The sequence below is a fragment of the Ctenopharyngodon idella genome, chromosome 14, assembly GCF_019924925.1.
Source record: "Ctenopharyngodon idella isolate HZGC_01 chromosome 14, HZGC01, whole genome shotgun sequence".
Taxonomy (NCBI): Eukaryota; Metazoa; Chordata; class Actinopteri; order Cypriniformes; family Xenocyprididae; genus Ctenopharyngodon; species Ctenopharyngodon idella.
In genome coordinates this window covers 25,013,913-25,030,225 of record NC_067233.1, presented here as the reverse complement: position 1 = coordinate 25,030,225, position 16,313 = coordinate 25,013,913, and the positions used below count along the sequence as shown (strand labels likewise).

At 37.9% G+C, this 16,313-nt stretch overlaps 1 protein-coding gene across 5 annotated transcripts; it reads left to right on the top strand.

Moving 5' to 3' along the window:
• Positions 1–758: 758 nt before the first annotated feature.
• On the top strand, positions 759–16,274 carry tgfb5 (transforming growth factor, beta 5). Of its 5 annotated transcripts, XR_007924921.1 has the most exons (9): positions 759–2,659; positions 4,362–4,525; positions 4,739–4,871; positions 4,981–5,091; positions 5,409–5,586; positions 8,733–8,883; positions 9,117–9,327; positions 10,497–10,524; positions 14,921–16,274. XR_007924921.1 is itself a non-coding variant. In XM_051860602.1 (7 exons), exons 1-7 carry the CDS (start codon positions 2,314–2,316, stop codon positions 9,273–9,275), a joined length of 1,242 nt encoding a protein of 413 aa, XP_051716562.1. In that variant the 5' UTR covers positions 760–2,313; the 3' UTR covers positions 9,276–9,925. The 5 variants fall into 5 exon arrangements, 1 of the variants encoding a protein (XP_051716562.1); XR_007924922.1 differs by lacking the exon at positions 10,497–10,524; XR_007924923.1 differs by lacking the exon at positions 14,921–16,274 and having other exon boundaries at positions 10,497–12,127.
• Positions 16,275–16,313: the final 39 nt, after the last annotated feature.

The following is a 16,313-nucleotide window of genomic DNA, read 5'->3' as shown; positions in this document are numbered from 1 at the left end:
TTGGGTGAACTAACCCTTTAATGTTCAGAAGCATGTTCATCATGTTCATTATCCTCAGATCAATGAGGCCTATGATCAATCAGTTTCAAAAATAAATACAAAACCTGTCCTAACTGCAAAGAAAACAGGTTGACAAAAAGACTGAATCCAATATTTGGTGAAAAAATAGCATAACAAGAGATTTATAAGCTATTTTTTTGTAGGCCGATCATTTTAGACCGGAAGCACCATAAGTGTGACTTCGTGCCATTTTGTACAATATAAAAGCATTTCAAAACAAACTTACTGGTTAAACATTAAAGCACACTAGTGTGATAAACAGTGCGATTTTTACAATATTTTGTTGAATATTGTCAAAATAATGCTTTTTTTCCACTCAAAAACTGAGGTGCATAAGCTCAGATCGAATGAGGCCTACGATCAATCAGTTCCAAAAACAAATGCAAAACCTGTTGTTATTGAAAGAAAACACATTAATAAAAATACTGAATCCAATATTTCGTGATAATTTAGCATAATGAGCGATTTACAAGAAATTATTAAAAGGCGGGTCATTTTTGACCGGGAACATCAAAGGTGTTACAGTTTTCAACACAGCACAAGGGTTAAAACTACATTTCCAAAAGATTTCTCCATTTTACCATCTCAGACATCTTATTTCTTCATTCACCCTTGTAGTTCTCACTATGTCTGTCTTTGTCCTTTCCCCCCTCTCTCTCTCTCTCTCTCCCTCCCTCCCACACACAGCTGCTCTCTGTTTTTTCTTCCTCTCAAAACTTCAGAAAACATTAGGGACTTGTTTTGTTGAAGAGATGTTTTTGGTAGCTCTGAAAGCCAAAGGGGCTTGTGTTTTTAATTATAGCCGAGTAGTTAAGTTCACACCTTCAAAGACGCTCTTTGACTTCTGACGTTTTTGTTGATGGTCTTGTCATTTTTGTCATTTTTTCCCCCTCTCTCCTTTGAAACGGATTATTCTTCGCAAAAGATGTATTCTGGCAGGCCAAGCCTAGACTAGCATTTTCTCTTTTTGTTTATATTAAATCCAGTTCAACTTTAAGCTGCTGGAGACAGTCAGTCTTTGTCATGGGATAATTTAATTTTCCTAAAGCAACTTCAAGGGCTTGATTGAACATTTGGATGGCAGATCTGCATCTTGACTCGAGGCTGTAAGAAAAGAGAAATAAAATCTGACCTGATCTCTTATAGTTATCATGGGAAAGGAGCTGGAGAGTCACTTTAAAAGAAACACTAGCGGTCCTCACTAAAGCTCCAAGACAAACCACAAGAATTCAAAGCAGCACTTGGAGTTTCTCTCTGAACCATTGGATACCAGACGAGCATGAGGAACTGTTCTGTTTATTACCTTGCCGGTAAATACTTAAAATCCTGGGAAGCATGATGGAAAGGCTGTGTTTATAGATTCCATAGAGATTCATATTATTGGGATGTTCTGTAATAATGGACATTTGTATTATGCTAGTCATCACAACATGAACAGAAATCAGGCCAATATTTCACATTTGCTTTACCTGAGGTAACGTTAGCTCAGGCAGGGTGTGGATTACGGAGGGTTTTTGGGAGGGTTCGAACATAAAAAAGTCAAAACAAACGGTTGGGGGTCTTAGAAAGTACGTATAGCCTTACTAAACTGTTTAAATTCAACACTTTAAAAAAAAAAAAAAGGCTTCTCAAACATTTTAGTCATCACAAAGCCTAGCTATAACATCCAAAAACATACTCTCAAACAAATAGTTGTCGCCTGAGAAGGTAAGCTACAAATATAGCTATAGCTACAAAACATAATTAGGTGATTGTTTTACTTAACTGTATATTTATTTGACATGTAACGTTAGATTACAAAAACACTGTTTTAATATCGTTTAAAGACAGTCGTCGTTTAGCTAACCGCTAGCGACGCCAAAATATTTCGATTTACGTACGACGTACCTTCAACGATATCGCGTCGGAAAAAAAAAATACCTTTAGAAAAAACTGACCTCCTTGAAATAGCTTTAAATTCATACAGTGAGCTCAGCTAATGTACTCTGCGCAATCTTCTTTCTTGATTTTGACCATAAATAGACTATACGAGTGCATAAATTATATGTCAGGCAGTGTATGAGGAGGTAAAAGCTCGTATCTGACAGCAGAGGAGCTCATTCACCTGGTGAACACAGAGCGCGAGCAGCGCAGCCTACGCACTTTGGGTTTGTCCCATTGCAAGAGACGCGCTCAGTGCGCGCGCTCCCCGAGGACATCCAGAGGACCGGGCGTTAGAGGAGAGCTTCCGACCCTCTCATCTGTCAATCAACCATGTGGTTCATCAATCTAACTTTGCTCATTCTCAAACTGTCCGTGTCTGCGGAAGGATTCTCCACGTGCCAGTCCTACAACTTGGACGACCACAAATCCAAAAGGATCGAGGCGGTGCGCGGACAGATTCTGAGCAAGCTACGTATCCGTAGTCCACCGGATCCCGAAGCCAGCCCGACACCGTCGGTACCGGTGGAGGTGATGTTACTTTACAACAGCACGAAGGAACTGCTGAAGGAGCGCGCGCGCCAGGCCGAAGCCGCGTGCGAGCGGGAGAGCAGCGAAGAGGACTATTACGCCAAGGAGGTGCAGCGGGTCAATATGATGCCACTGCGCACAGATACGAGTGAGTGATACGGATTGTTTTCTGAAATGGCTTATTAATGCACCATTTAAAGAATGAATTGGGTTCTGGATGTGTAATTAAACCGTCATTCTAGTGAACCAATTTAGTTTGGCCATCCGATTTGGGTGTTTAAAAAAAGTATTTAAAGAAGATGATTATTCATTAGATTGACTGAAAATCGTATGAAACATTGTCAAGAACATTCCTGTTATATTTCACCCCAAAACAAAAGTAAAAAAAATAATTACGATGTAATGTAGGCTAAATTTATAATTTATGTATAGAAATAAATGAATGTATTTTCATGTCAATACTCATTACCATATTATTACTATGTATATATTACCTATATATATATATATATATATATATACACACAATATTCCATATGTAATATTAGTTTGTTTTATAATATTTATATTGTGTATTTATATATATATATATATATATATATATATATATATATATATATATATATATTGGTAATGGTAGTACTTATTAAACCAATATTGCCTTTTTATGAACAATACGATGCACATTATTTACGTAAAATGCATTATTGTTAGAGATGCACTGATATATCGGACAATAATCGGTATCGACCGATAGTGTGAAAATTCGCTTTTAGCGTCCGATACCGATTATTGGCCGATATATTGGTGCATCTCTAACAAGTTAGAGATATAGAGAGTTTAAAAACAGCCGATAGTCAGGGCCGATATATCCTGTCAATCAAAAGAGGGCAGAAAAATGCACTACATTTGGGCTTTGTGTAATGAAAATGCTAAGAAACCAGTTTGATGTTCAATATTAATAGTAATTCAATGAATTAATAACATTCAGAAAGTTAAGAAATATTAATTTAATCTTCAGAATTTAGTTAATGTGTTTTAATACTAATTTGAGTAATGTGTTTATGTTTATAACTGATACCAGTTACTCTGAAACAAGTTGATGAAATGGAGAGAATAAAGTTTTTATTTGCATTTCTATCAAAATATAATAATTAAAAATATAATGATTAATTATTAATTATAATGAAATTATCATTAATTTAAAAGAAAGTATAAACGGCAGAACCACCAAATTACCGGTATCGGCAGATATCACTCTGAATAATCGGCTATCGGTATCGGTGGAGAAATTTAGTATTTATGCATCTCTAATTATTGTCATTGTTCAGTAACCAATATGCAGAACCGATTTTCAGTTTTTGTTTTTTTGATGCAGTAATAACAACATGATCATTAGATAACAACAGTATTTATTATGCCATTATATTTATGCAAATTTGTTTTGCAGTCTAAATGGTCACAAACTTATTTTTGTGTTTGTTTGAATACATTGTTATTTTTCTTGAAGAAAAAGTGCGAATATCTGTATAAAATATCAATCAAATGGATCATCGCCATAAAAATGAATGGGAATTACAAAAAAAAGATACAAAGTACATCGTGGTACAATGTGCTTAATGAATCTAACAGCTATTAAATATAGTGTACCTATAGTATACAGTTTTGTTGCTAATAATAAGTCAGCTAAAGTTCAATGAGGCTTCTGAGAGACTGAAAGGGGTTAGTCATTACATCTGCTGTTTTGGCACTAAAGCAAGTTTTATTTCCTTGAGGTTGACCCTCCGAAAACCACGCACAGACCACAAAGTGTAAATAAGGCCAAAGTGAATCCTGCCTTTGTTCCACAGACTCAATCAACCCGCTTCCTCAGAGCCCGTACTTCAGGATAGTGGGCTTCGACGTCACCAACGTGGAGCGAAATTCCAGTACTTTGGTCAAAGCAGAATTTCGCATCTTCAGAGCTCCAAACCCACAGGCACGCACCACAGAGCAGCGCGTGGAAATATACCAGGTAAGAGGAGCGTCTGTGGTTTTTCCAGACAAAAAGCTTGAGTTGTTCCAAAGATGAGCAGTGAGTCTGAACTGTAGTGACAGCATCTGCACGGGTTGATTCATCACATTTGCATGATGTGTTTTCATGCCGTACAGTGCAAGAAATAGAGCAGCAGATGAATGAATGGGTAAGTCAAATAAGCTTGTGGTTTGTTTCCCTTCACACCCACAGATTCTCAAATCTGACGACGTGAAGGCAGCGTCTCAGAGGTACATCGACTCTAGAACAGTAGAGCCTCGCGCCAAGGGGGCATGGCTTTCTGTCGACGTCACAGAGACTGTGAAGGAGTGGATGGCGTTCAGAGGTCAGTGAGTTCATCCAGAAGTTTCAACGTATACTTACTGCTTGATGAAGCAGAGGAGGTTGTGAATTATTTCCTTCTCTGGGAAAAATAATCTCTTTTTCCCTCTTAGAGAGAAATCTTGGGCTCAAGATCAGCGTTCACTGTCCTTGCTGTACATTCGTCCCCTCCACAAACAATATTGTCCCTAACAAGAGTGAAGAGTTGGAAGCCAGATTTGCAGGTCATTTTCTCATTAATCTAAATGTTTTATTTGATTTATTTGTCTTATATAAATACAAAGTTACAATTAACGCTTAAGTTACACTTAAAAAGTACACTCTAAAAAATGCTGGGTTGAAAATGGACAAACCCAGCAATTGGGTTGTTTTAAGCACACTGTTTCATCACAAAGAAAGTTTAAAACAATAAATACGTTGTTCAAAATGAAGACGAAAAGGGATGCTTTCTTATTGTCAAATGTTAGTGAAACAGTAATGTCATAGTAAAAACTCTTGCATCATTTGATGTTATTGACATTGTGGATCGATTCCTTCCCAGGCATTGATGACGACCTTATAAAGCAGAACAGAAGACCAGGTGTGACTAAAGGACAGATTGAATTTAGCACAAAAACCCCCCATTTGATACTAACCCTGCTGCCCACCGACCGCCTGGACAGCCCTGCCAAGAAAAACCGCAAGAAGAGATCAGCAGCAGACACTTCCATATGCACACGGTACAGAGAGAGAGTTCAAGTGTGTGTGTGTGTGTGTTGCATATGTGTGTTGGAAGATGTTTGTATTATTACTCTCTCTAGAATACTTAATTCTGATTAAGGGTGTGTTCACACTTGTCATGTTTGGTTCGATTAAAACAAACCCTGGTGCGATTGCTCTGTTAGTGCAGTTCATTTGAACATATGTGAACGCTGCCATCCGAACCCTGGTGCGCACCAAACAAGCCGACCGAGACCACTGAAAAGATTGGTCTCGGCCCGCTTCCAAACGAACTCTGGTGCGGTTCGAATGATATATGAACGCAAAACAGACCAAAGACATGTAACCAAACCAAAAACAGGAAGATGAGACCCTAAAAATGACAGAATCCTCACGCATATCGGTTTTCTCTCGTCATAGTCGCGAGTTTGCCCATCACAGGCATCAGACGCGCGTCTCCTCACAGCAGATCGTTTGTGTGTGTGACGGATGGATTCCCGCCACTGTTTTGACTCCTTTACTCATTTTATAAGCTCTTCACGAGTTCCCAGCTGGCCAAAATACCATCACATGCAGGCTACAAACACAAAACAAGCGCATTTATCTCAGCACACAGCATTGTTTTGGATGTTCGGTAAGTTCCATCTCAAAATAGGCAATACCTCATAAAACTCCCCTAAAAGTAATCAGGCAGACCAAACCGTAAGTCGTAAAGACTTGAAATTTGAGGGCTGGTAGTACTCACACTCACAAAACGCATGATCAGATTCCTTGTTCTGGTGAAACTTTTGGGTATTTTGGAATTTTTGAAAAAATACTTTTGCGAACTAGTCCTAGGTTTTTGCCCAGATCGGAAACAATCCAGTGGAGCAAGATACTCTGGAGTCTGATTGTCAATAATTATCAAAAAAAAAGTTGAAATTTCGATTCACGGTCCCTAAGGGACGCCAAAACGTTCAAAGTGGGTGGAGCCACTTTTACTAAAATGACTGTAACTTGTGAACATAATGAGATATTTTCACCAAACTCAGCACACCTATGTAAGAGCTCATTCTGTGATTGCGTGAAAAAGGACACAGCAACTGGCCACTTGGTGGCGCTATAATTGGAAAAAAAACTATCACTACTTCACTGTTAGTCCCATTGACTTGAAAATTGGCATACAGTGTCTTTGTCCAAGGTGCCATGATTTTTTATGAGGACATTGACGCATCTCAAAAAACATGTCCACCATCGGCCAATAAGGTTTGAGCAGCTATCAGACAAGATTAACGGAGGCCGATCTGAACAAAACTCACTGAGCCTTTTTGACTCATGGCCCTAGAGGCCCGTGAGAAATTCAAAAGAAATTGCGCCTTCACAATTTTCACGTGTGTAAAGGATTGTGTATCGTGCAATTTTTTTACACACCCACAACGATCGTACCACATGGTAGAACTCCTCATTCTGAGCAACTTTGCCTCTAGGATCGTTCGTTAAATATCTGAGATTATTTCAAAAACCTTGGCGAACTAGTCCTAGGTCTTTGGCTTAACCTCAATAACTTTTAAAAAGCTTTATAGACCATATGGTAAATTGCCTGTATTTGCTGTAAATGTTTTTTTCCATCTATGATTGAGATTGTTACAGGCTTGCTAATTAAAACATACCTTTTTATGCATGTGCTTAAAAGCCTTAAAGCACTTGAACCGATAATTGCTGCTCGCAGCTATATTTTTGTATAATGATCGCTAAACTGTATGTTATGGAATTTTGTTACCACCACGGAATAAAAGTTAATTGCAACTTTTTTATCTCACAATTATGACTTTTTTTTACGAGTTTATCTCGCAAATCAAACAAATCATAACTCACAATTGTTAGTTTATATCTTGCAATTCTGACTTTTTTCTCACAATTGTGAGATATAAACTAATAATTGCGAGTTGTAAAGTCAGAATTGTCAGAAAAAAGTCTGGATTTTGAGATATAAACTCGCAATTGCGAGTCATAAAGTATGAATTGCAAGCTTACAGTTCTGACCTTTTTCTTGCAATTGCGAGTTTATATCTTGCAATTCTGACTTTTTTTCTTAGAATTGTGAGAAAATGCAAAAAATGTCTGGACTGTGAGATTTAAATTCGTTATAAAGTTCATTATAAAGTTATAAAGTTTGAATTGTGAGCTCACAATTCTGACTTTTTTCTTTAGCTTCTATAGTGTGTTCATTGCCATCGCACATTAAAAGCTAAATTGTGCGACTCAAAATCGATTTTAGTATAAAAACAGGTGCAAAAAAAAGTATAAATGACTTTGAAGGATTTCAGTATTAAGCTTAATATACAGAATTTGATAAGCGTAAACCTTTGATAGATGCCTAGAAGCTCAAAAGTTCCCAGTTAATGCAAGAAAAAAAACACTGCTTGAAAAGCAAGGAACCAATAAGAGATGCATAAAGCCAGATGAGATCGATCCTAATGTGTGTGCATGTAAAATAGATTCTGTTGCATCGCACACCCACAGAACGCATGCAGCGACTCGCCCAGGGAGTGTCATGTCTGATATGCAGAATTCATCTCGTCTGTTTTGGAAGTAAATGCTCTTTTAATGAGTGTTTGTTATGTGGAGTGCTTCCTCTGTGCTAAGCAACATACAAATGGTCATTAGAGCCACATTTATGTCAAATCAGAGTTTGTTGCAGGAGTCAGTCTAGTAGACATGAAACTTGGACAAAACTGGACAGCAACTACTAAAAGGGATAGTTCACCCAAAAGTGAAAACTCTGTCATCATTTACTCACCCACATGTTGTTTCAAACTGACTTACTTTGTTTCACCGAGCACAAAATGTGATTTTTATTAAAAGAATATTCTGCACACTTTATTCAGTACAATAAATGTCTCCAAAATAAAACTAATGCATGACTTCAGAAGACTTGGAATATTGCACAAAAGTCATGTGGTCTACTTTTATGTTGCTTTTGCTTGTTCTTTTGTCCATTAGTTGTAAGTGTATATAAAAGAGTGGCTAGAACATTAACATAATTTGTTCTTTATTAGGAATAAAGTCATGCATGTTTGGAATGACACGAGTGTGTGTGTAAATGATGACTAAATCTTACTTTTTAGGTAAACTGCTCTTTTAACACACCATAATGCACTGAAACAAATCATTTTACCTCCTCTAGGACCGATCAGGGTTGCTGTCTGAGGTCTCTGTATATTGATTTCCGCCGGGACTTGAACTGGAAGTGGATCCACGAACCGAAAGGCTACAAAGCAAATTTCTGCGCGGGGAACTGTCCTTACTTATGGAGTGCAGACAACCACTACAACATGGTAAATATTAATCAGGCTGAGCATGCATAGAAAAAAAAAATGGGCAGTTAAGGGTTGGATGTTGGATTATGGATGATAATTATAGGTATATCCCAAACAGGTTAAATAACTACAGTAAAATTATGTTTCTAATCAAACTTGATTGTTGAATGTTAGATTAATTCTGAAACGTTGCATTTAGATTTTGGTGTCCGTGTCTAATTACAGTGTTTCTCTGTCTGTCTTCCTTTTAGATTCTCCCGCTGTATAATAAAATGAATCCAGAAGCATCAGCATCTCCGTGTTGTGTTCCCCAGGACCTGGAGCCCCTCACCATTGTTTATTTCCTAGGCCGAACCCCCCGTGTGGAACAGCTCTCCAACATGGTGGTCCGGTCCTGCAAGTGCCGTTGATTCAGCGGAGAGAGAGAAGACATAGAGATCTCAGATGGAGGACAGAAAACAGGTGGATGAGAGGAGAGCAAAGACATATAACTCACATCTTAAATGGATAGTTCACCCAAAAATGAAAAAATGCCATCATCATTTACTCACCCTCATGTCATTCCAAACTTGTATGCATTTCTGTTTTCTGCAGAACACAAAAGATATTTTGAAGAATGTTGGACACCAAACAACATTGGAGCCCATTGACTCAAAAGATGCAAAAACTCTTAGACATTTCTCAAATTATGTTCCACAGAAGAAAGAAAGTCATACAGAATTTTAACTTTTGGGTGAACTATTCCTTCAGACTTGTATGGATGAGAAATAGCATATAATTATTCATCAAGCATCTTCAATACAGGGACCACAACCAGCATTATCCATCTCCTGCATTAGCCATAGTCTAATAAATAAGCTTTTTTAACTAGTATCTCCTGGCATTCTCAGTATCGCAACAGTGACACACAAAATATACGACAGCAGTGCATCCTTTTTAGATTTTGTATGAAGTTTACTGTAGATCGGTTTATATTTTTGGAATTTGCAAATGTAAATAGTTTTTTTTGTTATGTTTATATGTGTTTATATGCTAAATACAATAAATTTTGATTATGTAATATTTTGTGGCTTTTTTTAATTCATATTCGGCATGTTTATCCACCTTATTTTTCAACCCGGAAGTAAGGTGTTTTTTGTGAATGTGAGAGACTTGCAATTTATTAGCCGCTATAGGAAAATAACGAGAAGAATATCAAAGTGCAATAAACTGTAAAACTACAAACCAGTGTTTATAATTAAAGGATTATTTCACTTTAAAGAAAGTGTAATGCCTCTCGCAGTTCAAAATGCTTACGCTACGTTCTACACCTTCCGTATTCAACTTACGATGAAAGCTTAACTGACGCGACGTCAGTTTCGCTTTCTTCCTAAGTTGAATACGGAAGGCGGTCTGGTGGAAGCTAGATATTTTACTTTATAACTTGTTAAATATGGATATTTTTCTTACACAAACGCATTGCATCGCTTCGCTTTAGAAGGCCTTTTAAACCCCCCGGAGCCGTGTGAAATATGTTTTGCTTTAGATGGATGCACTTCATCAGCTTCATACTCATTGGTCCCATTCACTGCCATTATAAAGCTTAGATGCGTCAGGATATGTATTAATATAACTCCGATTGTGTTCATCAGAAAGAAGAACACCTAGGATGGCTTGAGGGTAAGTAAAGTGAATTAATCCTTTAAGACAATACATTAAAACAATATGATAAGAAACACCAGTTTGCAATATCAAGCAGCATAACTTGCGGTTTTGTACAGCTAAAAATAACTGGAAGCAAATGACACCGGAAGTCAGGCACATTAAATTTACAAATGGCGGCACCCGTTCGAACTTTCTCAAAACTGTGCATTTATATTTAATCATTACACGGCCCAGTGAGTGGCTTACTCTCAAGGTTTTTCCTTTTTTTTCTTCAAATGATAAATGTGTGGTCTGCACTCACTGAAAATGCAGATTTCACTAGTGGACTCACCAGCCAGATGCGGTTCGAGGTTAGAAAATCTCCGACGTAAACAGGATGTTAACAATTTCCAGACACCGACCACTCACGGAACGCCAAATTTAAACGCTTGGGTTTAGGGTTTGTGGTGACATGGCAGAAAGAACAGTGGGTGAAAAGCGGGCCGACCCGCTGAGGCGAAATCGCCTGCAAGATGCGTTTCAAATGCACCATGTGATCGCTTTGATTTGTATAATCTGGCAGTGCCCTCCACACCCTATAATGCAGAGCGATATAATTTTGTCTGATCTGTGGGAAGGAATTTTGACTTGGCTTACATATCGCCTGTTTGTTTTCCTTCTGCCTACGAAGCCTCAACGTGTCCGTTAAAAGCTTATAGCTGCTGGCAAGGCGTTAAAAGTTTGTTTTTGAGTGAAAACTTTGCTTAAATGTTTATCTGTGGCCGGTGAGAATGATCTGTAGGGAATGACAAGGTTTCTGTGTTTGGTTGCCAGGGCTAAAACGAGCGAATTCCTCTGTCTCTTGCTCAGTGAAAACAACTTTTATAACTTGATAGGAAAGGGGGGGGATGCAAAAGGGAGAGAGGGAGAAGCACATTGTTACATAACAGTCCCTAAAATGAATCGACAAAAATACTTATTGTTGCTTACGCAACGTTGACTCAGCGTCCTCCGCAAAAGCAGATCGGGGAGTGCAAATTTGAAACCTCAGGGCATGGAAGGGGACGATCAGCCGTCTGAGGGCCGTGTGGTTTGGGAAGAGCAGTCTGGGTGTGAGAGTAGCTTCGAGACACATGGTTTTCAAGGGGTGTGAAATGTGCACGTGTGTTGTGAGAGTTGCTTTTGAGTCTAGACTGTGATCTCAGTTGCTCAATGAACAACGGCTGAATTCTCTCTGATACTGTAGATTAACATTTTAAGAGCTTTAACCGCATTCCTGTAGCTCAAACCTGAATGCAATCTAAGTCGCTTTGGAGTGTCTGCCAAAATGCATAAATGAGAAACGGTTCTAAATATAAGCAGATTTGGGTTATTATAGCTGAAATGTGTGCTTTTTATGGTTAAAATATTATACAAGCCACAAAGTATATCTGTGATGTTATTAGTTCAATAAATGCTACAGTTAAAAAAAAAACTAAAAAAAAACATATGCATGTGCAAGTTGTTTGAGGCCATAAATATCAATTTATTTAATATTATCCTCATTTTTAAGGTAAGTTGCTGTCCCAACATCTGAGAGTAATATCCAAATCTCTCTATGCATTAAATTTGTTCAGGCCAACAAGACAGATAAACTGAATATTGCTTTGCAAATATGCAAACAAAATGTGATGCAATGAAGCCATGCTCCTAAATGTGATGTTTTAAAGTCTGCGACATTCACATTATGAAAAGGTTAAAAAAAAAAATTATAATCTCAAATCAAATATTTGAGAAATGAGATCTTTGGCATTACTGATTAAATCTTTGTTTTCCTTTGACTGAAGCAGAGAACGGAAAAGCAAAATAGATATTCTGGTAGTTTATGGATATAAACAGGAAGATTTTTCACCATAGCAGTGTGTGAGTACTCTTACAACAGACTAAACAAAATCATAGAAAAGCTTTTATAGGGGAGGATGTAAAACTAATTCTTTATTCCATTAAAACTATTTCACTGTGCCCTAATAATTATAAAAATATATGCTAAAGTGTAACCTCCACTGCAGCAGTTACTAAACGGCTTATGAATACGTACATGATGAATATGAAAAGCCCTTATTTATAGTTTGTTTATATAAATAGTGTTGAGAGGTGAGGGTGAATGTTTCTTCACACTTGCATGACTATATATAAAGTTAATGTAAAGCTTTAGCTTTCCAAAGATATTGCACAAAATAGGGATTGAAACTCTTAAAGGTACACTATGTAACTTTTTTTGTTCAAAATTAATCAAATTTAATGAGTCAATACATCAATTCTTCCAAAACGTTTTTGTCTTGATTCACTATGGTAAGCCTATTATACATGTTTATATTTTAGACCTGTCAGGATGGTTTTCATGGGAAATTGCGTACATACATCACTCGCCGCGCGTGTCTCGTCATATCTGTAAATAGAGAAAAGTTGCTCCGGTGTCATGACAAATCGGGTTCTCCCTCGAAATCAGGGGCTTCATTTATAAAGCGTGCGTATGCTTAAATCCACACCAACGCTCATATTTATAAAAACGGTCTTTGACGTGGAAAAGTGCTTCCCGCCACGTCAGGGTCTGAGCAGACGTACGCTCTTTTCCTGGTCAGATTAATGCAGGTTTTTGGAAATCTAAGCTATTCTTGCAGACCCAATTTGTCATTACATCAGCTACTTGTGGGAGTGGCATAGGTTAAACAGGCAGCTAAATCTCGCACCTCTGGAGAATCAGCCATTTGAAAAAAAGAAAAGAAAAAAAAGCCGAACAGAGGCGAGTCTGCTGGCAAAGAGAGCGCGGCAGAGCTCGTAATAAAACAAGAATCAACATTGGCTTGCCTTTTTTGGAGATGGCGAGAACTGAGGGATTTGAAATGTTGTAAAGGCGACGCAGAGATGGCGTTTTTATTACTCAACAGGTGAGTAAGGTATTTTATTGAAGAGATAAACTGCCATTTGCAGCTCTCTAACAGAGTTCACTGTAAAGCATTACATATTAAGTAGGGTATTTTCATTTTAGGTTGTTGTAGCGCTGTGATGGAATTTATTATTTTTATTGAAAACCTCACAAGGTCAAACAAAACGTGGGATTTGTATGGAAGCTTGTTTCTGCCATGGAATATGTGGGATATAAGTCAGAGTTGTGAGATAAAACGTTGCAGTTACCTTTTTTTTATTCTGTGGCAGAAACAAGCTTCCATAGATTTGTGCATCTTAGAAAAGGACATCATCATGTATGTGAAATGTGCCAAAAGATTACTGCATTTGCCAAAGGGGAAAAAGCAGAAAGAGAACAAAGAAAACATTTATAGAGGCTATAACTGATTTGAATTAAAGCATTATGTCATTTAGGGTGTATTTTATAAGACTATCGGGTTCCTGACATCTCACGACATGAAGAGAGGTTGGTGTTATTGAAATGTTTGACCCGTAATGCCCATCTGCGGATAAGTGCTCAAGCCAAAAGTGAATCAGGGCTTTAAATGTAAACTGTAGCATGGAAACACCAATTAAGTGGTTAAGAAATGACTTCATGTCATCTTAGACAACTTCATAGTCAGATTTTGTTTTCGACTCATTACTGTTGATGGTGGAAATTTAATTTGTTTTGACTTTTCTAGCCACTGTCTATATAAGTGTGGTTTATAGCTAATCAAGAACAGTGATATTGACCCTTCAGAAGTACAAATTTTGTGGTCTCACTCGCTGTATAAAAGAATAAACTTTAATTTCCCTTTTGCAGTGTCACATACAGAAAAGCGAATCATTCTAGAACATTCCTCTAGATACATACCAGCACACCACCCCATTGCCAGTGTTTTTGTATCCTTTCAATTCAGAATGTAAAATCACCGACCACACAAATGGAAATGAACAAATCAGAAAAGCAGTCATGGAATACATGATCTGTAATGTAATGTTCATTCAGTGAAGCTGATGAGATGTGAAGTGTTTTAATGTGTTGAGATTTTTAGAGGTTACTTGTCTTGCATCCTCTTTTTACATCATCAACTCCCAAGACAAAAAGAAATTTGAGAACGCAATTATGCACTTGAATTTTCTCTGCCAAAATATCTAAACTGTATCTGCTTCAACAATTCTAAACAGCTGTTATTGATTAGTGTTGCAGTGTAATAAGTGGAAAATAAATGTACTTGATGACCTTTTCTGGGCAGTTATGAGGTAATCTGTACTTAATACTGTACTTAATACATCTTTGATGTATATCAGCTGTCCTTCCTGTCAGTATCCTGAAAAAGGGAAATTTTTTTTGTTTTGTTTTTATGTTAATGAATTACAAGAGATGGATGGATGGAATGGGCAAAGCTGAAAACTGGCCATGTACAAGGTTATCCTTGAAGAAAACTTGCTTCCTTCTGCTCTGACAATGTTCTCCAACTCAAATAATTGTTTTTTCCTGCAGGAAAATGCTCAATCCACACAGCCAGGTCAATAAAGGTGTGGATTGAGGACCACCAGATCAAGACCTTGTCATGACCAGCCCAAACTCCAGACCTGAGCACCATTGAAAACCTCTGGAATGTGATCAAGAGGAAGATGGAAGGTCACAAGCCATCAAACAAAGCCGAGCTGCTTGAACTTTTGCGCCAGGAGAGGCATAAAGTCTCCCAACAGTAATGTGACCGACTGGTAGAGAGTATGCCAAGATGCATGAAGGCTGTGATTGGAAATAAGGGTTATTCCACCAAATATACTGATTTCTGAAGTTAAAACATAAGTATTGTGTTGTTTAAAAATGAATATAAATGTGTTTTCTTTGCTTTATTCGAAGTCTGAAAACATGGCATCGTTTTTGTTATTTTGTCCAGTTGTCATTTTCTGCAAATAAATGCTCTAAATTTGGAAGAAATGTTGTCAGAAGTTAGAAAATGCTAATTTTACTCAAACATACATGTATAGCTAGTAAATGCAGATAAACTGCTAATTTATCAGTGGTCTCATAATCTTACATAATTACATAACACTGACTACTTTGCGTGTTTTCCCAGACAACACCAAGTCCACTGGCCACTTCTGAAGCAGGACCACGCTAAACATTTTCACTCAGAAATCGATTGCAGTCACGCTCAGTAAGAAAGAAAACAGCTTCCGGTTTGAGACAGCAGTGTTGTGGGTGTAGAAGTTGTGTTAGGCGGGGCTGAAGTGCAGAGGTAGAATTTAAGAGTGCATTGGAAGCCCTGCGGAAAAGCTCCTCTGTAAACCGCCACCATGTGTTTGTCCTCTTCCCTCTAAATACCCCCTTCACTCTGCAACCAGCATTTATCCCCACAGCCAGGGCCTTACAAAAGCCATTCCTGGAGCTGTCTCACGCTGGGACATATCGTTACTCGCTCCCTCTCTCATTCGCCTCGTCTTCCCACACCAAGGGCATTTAAAATCTCATCTAACTCCTGCTGTGGAAGTTCACCATCGAAATTGCTTCTTTTTGTAAACATTCCGTTTGTGTACATGCTGTAAAATGTGTTTGGGTAGATGTATTGATGTCCGCTCCGGAAAGGTAAACATTGTGTTTAGAGCGGGTGGGAGTGTTGAGCCAAATGTTAAATATAACATTTGTACAAACATCGGAATGATTTAAGCTGTGTTGAGCATCTTTTAAGCAGGAGAAAACTTGACACAGACTGAAAAAAGGATTTGCCCCGTTCAGATAACCACAAGAGGGCGCCTAGCCTATTGATGGGTCTGTGCTAACCAGCAAAACCGTACCGGTTAGCCCCTGCTGGTAGATGTTGTAACTACATCCTCCAACCAACAACATATCCTTTGATGGCCATTCAAAAGTAGCCGTGTACTCT

Coding starts and splice junctions, on each gene's coding strand:
- tgfb5 (XM_051860602.1), top strand. CDS start 2,314: ATGTGGTTCATCAATCTAACTTTGCTCATTCTCAAACTGTCCGTGTCT. Junction 5,092..5,408: donor GTTGGAAGCCAGATTTGCAG/GTCATTTTCTCA, acceptor ATTCCTTCCCAG/GCATTGATGACGACCTTATA. Junction 5,587..8,732: donor GACACTTCCATATGCACACG/GTACAGAGAGAG, acceptor TACCTCCTCTAG/GACCGATCAGGGTTGCTGTC.